This window comes from Scyliorhinus canicula, chromosome 7 (genome assembly GCF_902713615.1).
Source record: "Scyliorhinus canicula chromosome 7, sScyCan1.1, whole genome shotgun sequence".
Taxonomy (NCBI): Eukaryota; Metazoa; Chordata; class Chondrichthyes; order Carcharhiniformes; family Scyliorhinidae; genus Scyliorhinus; species Scyliorhinus canicula.
Window position 1 is genome coordinate 52010054 of NC_052152.1, and position 10270 is coordinate 52020323.

Consider the following 10270-nt stretch of genomic DNA (forward strand, 5'->3'; position numbering starts at 1 on the left):
TCGATGGTCGGCACGGTGGCACAGTGGTTAGCACAGTTGCTCCACAGCTCCAGGGTCCCAGGTTCGATTCCCGGTTTGGGCCACTGTCTGTGCGGAGTCTGCACGTCCTCCCCGTGTCTGGGTGGGTTTCCTCCGGGTGCTCCGGTTTCCTCCCACAGTCCAAAGATCTGCAGGTTAGGCGGCTCAGCCATGATAAATTGCCGCTAGTGTCCAAAAAGGTTAGATGGGTTCCTGGGTTACGGGGATAGGGTGGAGGTAGGGTGCTCTTTCCAAGGGCTGGTACAGACTTGATGGGCCGAATGGCCTCCTCCGGCACTGTAAAGCTTATGATTTTATGACCTGGGTTCAATCCTGAGGCCAGGTCACTGTCTATGGAATTTTCACATTCTCCCCGTGTCTGCATGGGTCTCACCCCCACAACCCAAGGATGTGCAGGGTAAGTGAATTGGCCACGCTAATTTGCTTGAATTTTTTTTTTAAAACATAGATCGGCTCCCTTTTTCCGATCATGAGATTTCTGGCTGCCGGCTTTTTCTGGTCTTTTTTAATGGTGCTCCAAGTTCTACATTCTCTCAGCATCCACCCTGTCAAGCCCCCTCAGAATCGTGCAGTCAGAGGGAGGCATGGTGACGCAGTGGTTAGCACTGCTGCCTCATGCCCACAAAGACCCGGGTTCGATCCAGGCCCCTAGTCACTGTCCGTGTGGAGTTTGCACATTCTCCCCGTGTCTGCGTGGGTTTCACCCCCACAACCCAAAGATGTGCAGGGTAGGTAGATTGGCCACGCTAAATTGCCCCTTAATTGAAAAGAAAAGAGTTGAGTATTGTAAATTTATATTTTTTTTAAGAATCGTGCAGTCATTCTTCTAAACGCCAATGAGTATAGACACAATCTGCTCAACCTTTCCTTAGAAGACAAGTCCTTCATCCCTGGAATCAGCTGAGTGAATTTTCTCTGAACTGTTTCAAATGTAAGTGTATCCCTCCTTAAGGGAACCAGCACTGTTCAATTCTCCAGGTGCAGTGTCATCAATGCCCTGTCCAGCTGTAGTTGAAGACATCGCTATTTTTATACTCCTGCCCTCTTGCAATAAAGGCCAAAATTTGATTTCCCTTCCCCGTTAATTGCTGTCCCTGCATGCTAACATTTAGTAATTCATGTACAAGGACATCCATTTAAATAATATTCTGCTTTTCGATTCGTCCTGCTAAAGTTGACAACCACATAATACTCAATTTGCCAATTTTTTGCTCACTCACTTAATCATTCAATATCCCTTTGCGGACTATCTTCATCATAACATGCTTTCCTACCAATCTTTGTATCATCAGCAAATTTGGCTACAATACAGTCTGTCCCTTTATTTATGTTGTTAATATGAATCTTAAATAGGTGAGGCCTTGGTGCTGATCTCTGCACCACTGCACTGGTTACAGTTCTTCATACTGAAAATTACACATTTATCCCAACTCTGTTTCCTGTTTAAAAAGCCAATCCTCTATCCACGCCGATATATCACCATGTGCTCTGTGGTGTAACTTTTTATGTGACACCTTATCCAATGCCTTGTAATCCAAATATACTACACACATTACATCTACTGGTTCCCCTTTATCTACCCTGCATGTTACATCCTCAGAGAAGTCTAATAAATTAGTCAAACACAATTTCCCTCTCACAAAACCATGTTGACTCTGCCTGATTGTATTATGATTTTCTAAGTATCTTGCTTAACTCCTGAATTAATGATGGATTCTAGTTTTTTCATAATGGGAGATGCAAGACTAACTGACCTGTAGTTTGCTGCTTCCTGCCCCTTCCTTTTGTGAATAGTGTGATTAGAAAGGTCCCTCTGGGACCTTTTCAGTTCGGAAGATTACACCCAAATGCATCAAGCCCAACAAGCCGAGGAGGCCTGTCAACTGTTAGACATATTAGTTTTTCTAGTACTTTTTCCTTGGGATTGTGATTCATTTAAGTTCCTCTCTTCCTTTTGCAATCTACTTTTCTACTATTCTTAGGATGCTTTGTGTTTTCTACTGTGAAGACATATACAAAATTCAATAAGGAGTCATTAGAATGTTTTAACTGGGTATTTCATAATTTACTGAGAGAGTAGGTTTCCAGTAATGGGGTGACTGTTACCAGTTAATTACAATTATGATCTGTATGAGTTACCATAATCTCCCTCAACTGATTTAGAGAGTTGAAAAGTTTTTGCTCAACCAGTCACAGGTTTGTTTTCCCTTATTTTGTCTCTTCCAGGATATAGAATGATTATGGATATGTACATGGGTGCACCATGACCAGATTGGACAGATTTTATACTGTATTTTGTTGCAATCCTTTTATGATCGTGACATTTGTGTCAACATCAAGATCCTCATGTACAAGGCAGTCGACTTCCTAACTCTTCTATGTGGCTCAGAAACATAGGCTACATGGGCTACATACAAACGCCACTTCAAGGCCCTGGAGAAGTACCCAAATACTGTCGGAGATGGATTCTCCGCATCAGCAGGGAGGACACTAACATTGGTGTCCTTGAAGGAGCCAAGAGCATCAGCATCCAGGTCATGATCATCCGGCATCAGCAAGGAGGACACTAACATCGGTGTCCTTGAAGGAGCCAAGAGCATCAGCATCCAGGTCATCATCCTCCGGCATAAGCAGGGAGGACACTAACATCGAAGTCCTTGAAAGAGCCAAGAGCATCAGCATCCAGGTCATTATCATCCGAAACCAACTCCACTGGGCCAGCCATGTGCTTAGGATGTCAGAGTCCCAACTGCTAAAGCAAATCTCCTTTTCCCAGCTCAAGGAAGGCTCCCGAGGAAGACAAAAGGAACCTCTTCAAAGATACCCTGAAGGCTTATCTCAAGAATTGCAACACAGGCGTCAATTTCTGGGAGACCCTGGCTCAGAAAAGACCTACTTGGAGGAACCTCCTGATTGAAGGGACACAATTCTTCGAGAACACAGGACGGCAAGAGACGACTCGGAAAAGTCGCCGGACAAAGGATTAACAGCGATCTTGAGCCCAAGGACTGATTCCACCTCCTAGAAACACCTACTAAGTGTGTGGTTGCAGATGTGGCTCTAGGATTAAGCTCACCAGCCATGTAACGATACATAGAACCAATGACCAGTGACTCAGAATTTCTTAGATGGATAAGTGTTCGGCGCAGAAGAAGACTAATAAACTAATAAATGTGAGTGCTCTAAGACTTGAAAATTCATATTGCTGAAGTAGGTTTCGTCTTTCTAAGATTGGTATGAAGACATATGGTTTGGAATGAAGCGTGCTTCACTTGGTGTCCAGTTCCTTGTTCCATTCCCCAATATAAGTTTCTCATTTTGAGATGAAATATGTACATTTTTTAAATTACCATTCTGGGTGGAACAGTGGCGTAGTGGTCTGCACTGCTGGCTAGGGCGCTGAGGACCCGGGTTCGGTCCCAGCCCTGGGTCACTGTCCATGTGGAGTTTGCTCATTCTCCCTGTGTCCATGTGGGTTTCACCCCCACAACCCAAAGATGTGTAGATTAGGTGGATTGGCCATGCTAAATTGCCCTTGATTGGAAAAAAAGTAATTGGGTACTCTAAATTTAAAGAAAAATTAACTTTTTGAATTAATGTAGTTTACACTTCCAGTAATGTTGCACCTTGAGACGCAACTCATTTTACTGCTGTCTCACGTATTTAATTTGAGCATGAGAATGCATGCTGCTCTGAAATCAGACTTAAACCAATAGTAGAAACAATTTAATCTCTAACAATTGGGAACGAAGTAGAAAGGGTCGAGAACTTCAAGTTTTTAGGTGTACAGATCATCATCAGCCTGTCCTGGTCCCCCCCATGCCGACACTATAGTCAAGAAAATCCACCAATGATTCTACTTTCCTAGAAGACGAAGGAAATTTGGCACGTCAGCTACGACCCTCACAAACCTCTACAGATGCACCATAGAAAGCATTCTTTCTGGTTGTATCACAGCCTGGTATGGAGCCTGTTCTGCCCAAGACTGCAGGAAACTACAAAAGGTCGTGAATGTAGCCCAGTCCATCACGCAAACTAGCCTCCCATCCATTGACTCTATCTATAATTCCCGCTACCTCAGAAAGGCAGCCAGCATAGTTTTTAAATAAATGTTTTTTATTGGGTTTTTGAACAAGGTATAATTACTGTTATGTACTCAGGATAAGGGGGGGGGGGGGGGGGGAGGAATTGGGCAGGCAAATATACATTTGGGTGCTGGGGAGATAATTACAGTGTGCGATACTTGGCTGTGTTTCGTGTTGTTGTCGCCTGCTTCTCCCAGACGGATCTCGCTGCCGTCCCGCACTCGCCTCCGCTTCTGTTGCTCCTCCCGTCCTCCATCTTAATTTTCCTCGTTACCCGATCCTGGTGATGTCATGCATGTTTTGGTATCCCGTGCCTTCCTTCCGGCTCCCATTTCCCTGCTGCCCCCCCCCCCCCCCCCTCCCTCCCCACCCTCCCCTACCACCTCGCTGGTTCTCCTCTCTTGTTCCCCCTCCCCCCTCCACGGTTCGCCTTTCTTTCCTCAGGTTTAGCCGTTCCCCCCCCCCCCTCCCCCCCTCCCTCCCCCCTCCCTCCCAGTCTATCTCTCCCTATCATGCCTTGGCTACTTTCCCCCGATTCTTGACTAATTTCCTCTGATTCTTGGCTACCTGGCTATTCTTCCTCTTGTTCGTTGGCCACAAACAGGTCCCGGAACAGTCGCGTGAATGGCTCCCACGATCTCTGGAAGCCGTCGTCTGACCCTCGGATGCCGAATTTGATTTTCTCCATTTGGAGAGATTCCGAGAGGTCGGACAGCCAGTCTGCAGCTCTGGGTGGTGCTGCTAACCGCCAGCCAAACAGGATTCTATGGCGGGCGATCAGGGAGGCAAAGGCAAGGGCGTCCGCCCGCCTCCCCAGGAATAGATCTGGCTGGTCCAAGACCCCGAAGACCGCCACTTTCGGGCATGGCTCCACCCTCACCCCCACTACTTTGGACATTGCCTCAAAGAAGAATGTCCAGTACTCCACAAGTCTGGGGCAAGACCTGAACATGTGGGCGTGGTTGGCCGGGCCTACTTGGCACCGTTCACATCTGTCCTCCACCTCCGGGAAGAACCTACTCATTCGGGTTCTTGTTAAGTGGGCTCTATGTACCACTTTTATCAGCCAGCATAGTTAAGGACCCCACGCACCCCGGACATACTCTCTTCCACCTTCTTCCATCAGGAAAAAGATACCAACTTTTGAGGTCACGTACCAACCGAGTCAAGAACAGCTTCTTCCCTACTACCATCAGACTTTTGAATGGACCTACCTCGTATTAAGTTGATCTTTTCTCTACACCTTGCTATAACTGTGACATTATATTCTGCAATCTCTCCTTCCTTCCCTATGTACAGTATGCATTGTTTGTACAGCATGCAAGAAACAATACTTTTCACTGTATACTAATACGTGACAATAATAAATCAAATCAAAAAAAATTCAAAATAATAGTTATATACTTAGCTGCACAGAATTCAAAATGCGTAAACTGAATTCAAATCAACATAGGTAAATTATGATCAACATGTAACAGGGTGGCACGGTGGCACAGTGGTTAGCATTGCTGCCTCACAGCACCAGGGACCCGCTTCAATTCCGACCTCGGATGACTGTATGTGTGGAGTTTGCACATTCTGCCTTTGTCCTCTGGGTGTTCCGGTTTCCTCCACAGTCCAAAGATGTGCAGGTTAGGTGGATTGGCCATGCTAAATTGCCCTTACGTGTGTCCAAAGGTCAGGTGGAGTCACAGGGATAGGGTGGGAGAGTGGGCCTAGGGTACTGTTTCGGAGGGTCAGTGCAGACTCAATGGGCCGAATGGCCTCCTTCTGCGCTGTAGTGATTCTATGGCTAAATGCAACTGGCTGGAATTACTCAGCTCTTTCAATTCTAATTTTAGATATGGGGTGATGTTCAAACAACCTTATGCCTGTGACATCATTACAAGTTGTACATCAGCAAATTTAAAGCCATCAGAATGGTGATCGTAATTCAATTATCTTCCACTGCAAAGGGCATCATGCAGCCAGTTTGAACTCAAGAGTGATCAACATAATCAGAAATCAATCCAGATTGATCATGTAAACAAACAGGGGTTTTCAGCACGAAAAGCGAGCCGTGATTGATTGGTCATGAGCCTCACCAGGTTCTGCTTGGACCACTGAACAAAAAAGAAAAAGGCGATGTTGGTCAAAGAGAACAAGATCTGTTTATGGGCTTCATCCTTCTCATCAGTTCCAGTGAGTTTATACTGGCCGAAGCAACCGTGAACTGAGATTTGAAAAATGCTGAGATTCTCTTCACACTTTTGAAATATATTTCTACCAGAGACAGCATTCATGACATTGAAGAAAAGATTTGTACAATCCTGACCTTCTATACCACAAGTACATCAGTTTGATTAACAGTAGATATTTTAAATTTACCCAAAAGTAAAACTATTAATCTGTTAGAAATGCACTTTTTGATGCAAGAAGGCTGCCGTTGTTGAAGATCCGATTTGAAATAATTCAAAATACCGAATCGCAGAGCTCCAGTTACTAATTTCAAAACTCACCCAATAACAATGCGATCAAGCGGATGGGAGGGTAGTTCATCTTTGCCGAAGATTCGCTTTCAATTGTTGAAACAATGCCTCTGTTTACAATCAGGTTACAGCTCTCTCACAAGTGCTCTTTGCTTCTAATCCTAAATCACTGAGGTTTCCTGCTTGAGCCTTGACCCGTCAGTGCCTCCATGGGTGATGCGCCGTTGCCGGAGAAAGGGGAATCGCGGGGAGTTGGAAGGCGCCAGAAGCACCCGTGTCTCCACAGTGAGTGATGGTCTGCTGTCCAGGTGAGGGCTGCCTTTCTTTGGCCGAGGTTTCCGGCCAGGTGCGCTCAGGGCTCCTCACACCCTCTTTCCAGCTTCATGTGAGCAGATGCTGAGCCGGGCTGGGGACACACACGAGCGCTCTGGCGATAGGCTGGAGTGGGAATGGTTTGAATGATGGGATCCGCCCAGAAGCTGCCAGACAGCGATCCAATTACGCGGCACCAGTGCCGGAGATATGGGGCTGGGGAGCCTGCGTCAAAGAGTGGGTGGAAATGTGGGCTGCCTTGTGAAAACGAGAGAGTGGAAGGGATTAGAGGTGGACAAAAACAAAGTACTGTACAGTGAGGGGAGAACGGAGAGAGAGAAACAGAACAAAGATTCATGGAGAAGCCATGAAACAAAACCGATTGGGAAAAGCAGAGCGAGGCAGGAGGGAGGGAGAAGCAGGTTTCGAACAGCAGAGAGGGACAAAGGGAATGTGGACGGAGTGGGGCGCAATGTGCTGTGCAGTGCCGCCGACAAAAAAAAACGAACGAGGAAAAGAAAATAAAGAGAGAAAGAATGACACCTTCGCCGGCGCTACTTACTTGGATCTGAACTAAGTGTGAATTATGTTTAGACCTGTTCAAATATTAATGCATGTGGAACCATACCGTGCTGAAAGTATGGTAGGCGGTGCATACACAGGATAGACCGATAACAATTCTGCCGCCTTAGCTGGGGGATGTATTGGTCCCGTTTGCGTTACTCTTATTTTTCCTAAAACTTGCAAACCCCTATTTTTAGAAGGGTCAATACATCTTCAATTTGGATAATGCCCGAGACTATCTAACTCCTGACTGAGCCCCTAGTGTGGATATTGTCCCCAGATGAGAACAACATGGTACTATCACCGGATAGAATAGAATCCTACAGTACAGACGGAGGACATTCGGCCCATCGAGTTTGCACCAACTCTGTGAATGACCACCCTACCTAAACCCAATCCTCCATAACCCAACCTAACCTTTTGGACACTTGTGGGCCATTTAGCATAGCCAGTCCACCTAACCTGCATATCTTTGGACCGTGGGAGGAAACCAGAGCACCCGGAGGAAACCCACACAGATATGGGGAGAATGTGCAAACTTCACATTCCAAGGTCAGAATTGAACCCAGAACCCTGGTGTTGTGAGGCAGCAGTGCTAACCACTGTGCCACCCACAATAATAATCTTTATTGTCACAAGTTGGCTTACATTAACACTGCAATGAAGTTACTGTGAAAAGCCCCTCGTCGCCACATTCCGGTGCCTGTTCAGGTACACAGGGAATATTCAGAATGTTCAATTCGCCTAACAGCACATCTTTCAGGACTTGTGGGAGGAAACCAGAGCACCTGGAGGAAACCCACGCAGACACGGGGAGAACATGCAGACTCCGCACAGAACCTGGGACCCTGGCGCTGTGAAGCAACTGTGCTACCCACTGTGCTACCATGCTGCCCTGTGTTTGCTTGATTGAACCCTGGAATGATAGAGAGTGTATGGCATGCAATTAAGGACATTCATCTGGTTTTGGACAAGACAGTTTGTTTTTTGACTTATCAGCTGAAGAACTCTAAAATGTAAACTGAGCAGTCCTTTTTCTCAAACTTTGTACATTTTGACCTCTCACTTTTCAACCTCATGATTTATTACTGAGGCATTCAGTAAATTTTCATTAGCGGCAAACAAATTCATGATCCCAATTCCAATCTATTTCTAAACCTGTCTGGTTTTGAATTTGGCAAAATATCTTAACATCATAGCAAAAATACATTATCCCCTCCTGCCCACCGGGGAAGGCCTCAATGACTTTATGTTTTTTAAATTCATTCATGAGATGTGGGCATCGCTGGTTAGGGCAACATTTATTACCCATCCCTAATTGCCATTGAGAAGGTGGTCGTGAGCTGCTTTCTTGAACCACTGCACTCCATGTGCTGTAGGTACACCCACAGTGCTGCTAGGGAGGGAGTTTCAGGATTTGGACCCAGTGAAAGGACGGCAATCTATTTCCAAGTCAGAATGGTGAGTGGCTTGGAGGGGAACTTCCAGGTGTGTTCTCATGTATCCCCTGCTCTTGTTCTTCTAGATAGTAATGGTCATGGGGTTGGAAGATGCTGTCTAAGGAGCCTTGGTGAGTTCCTGCAGTGCATCTTCTGGATGGCACAAATGGCTGCCTCTGTGCAACAGTGATGGAGGGAGTGAATGTTTGTGGATGGGCGGCCAATCAAGTGAGCTGCTTTGTCCTGGATGGTGACAAGCTTCTTGAGTGTTGTTGGAGCTGCACTCATCCAGGCAAGTGGCGAGTATTCCATCACACTCCTGATTTGTGCCTTGTAGATGGTGGATAGACTTTGGGGAGTAAGGAGATGAGTTACTTGTCACATGATTCCTAGTCTCTGACCTGCTCTGGCAGCTTCAGTATTTATATGGCTAGCCCAGTTTAGTTTCTGGTCAATGGAAATCCCCAGGATGTTGATAGTGGAGGACTCAGCTATGGTAATGCCATTGAATGCCAAGAGGAGATGGTTAGCTTCCCTTTTATTGAAGATGGTCATTGCCTGGCACTTGCATGAATTCTACCTACCACTTGCCAGCCAAAGCCAGGTTGTGATGTATTTGGACATGAACTGCTTTTTTATTCTGAGGAGTCACAAACAGTGCTAAGCATTGTGCAGTCAACAGCAAACAACCTCACTTCTGATCTTGTGATGGAAGGAAGATCATTGGTGAAGTAACTGAAGATGGTTAGGCCTAGAACACGACCTGAGGAACTCCTGCAGTGATGCCTTGGAACTGAGTTGACTGACCTCCATCAACCTCAATCAACTTCCTTCGTGCTCGGTATGACTCCAACCAGCAGAGAGTTTCCCCTCTGATTCCTATTGAGTCTATATAATCATAAAATCCCTACAGCACATAAGGAGGCCATTCGGCTCATCGAATCTGCACCAACCCTCCGAAAGAGCACTCTACCAAGGCCCACTCCCCCGCCTTATCCCCGTAACCCCGTGTAATGATCATGGCCAACCTGGAGGCGGTGGATTTGTGGTATTGTCACTTGACTAGTAACCCAGAGACCCGAGTTCGAATCCCGCCATGGCAAATGATGAAATTTAAATTCAATAAAAGTCTAATGATGACCATGAAACCATTGTCGATTGTCAGGAAAGCCTATGTGGGTTGCTGATGTCCTTTATGGAAACAAATCTGCCGTCCTTACCTGGTCTGGCCACATGTGTCTCCAGATACACAGCAATGTGGTTGATTCTTCAAAATGCTATTTAGTTCGAGGACAATTATGGATGGGTGACAAATGCTGGCCTTTCATATCCCATGAAAGAATAAAGAAAAAAAAACGTGCAC

General features: G+C 46.0%; 1 protein-coding gene across 1 annotated transcript in view; it reads right to left on the bottom strand.

Annotated features, from left to right (window-relative positions):
• LOC119968962 (immunoglobulin superfamily member 3-like) overlaps nt 1–7345 on the bottom strand; it is a 237936-nt gene extending 230591 nt beyond the window's left edge. Inside the window, exon 1 of the mRNA XM_038802017.1 lies at nt 6623–7345. Within this exon, the coding sequence (XP_038657945.1) occupies nt 6623–6662 (40 nt within the window). The 5' untranslated portion in view covers nt 6663–7345. The remainder of the gene's footprint in view (nt 1–6622) is intronic.
• Nucleotides 7346–10270: the final 2925 nt, after the last annotated feature.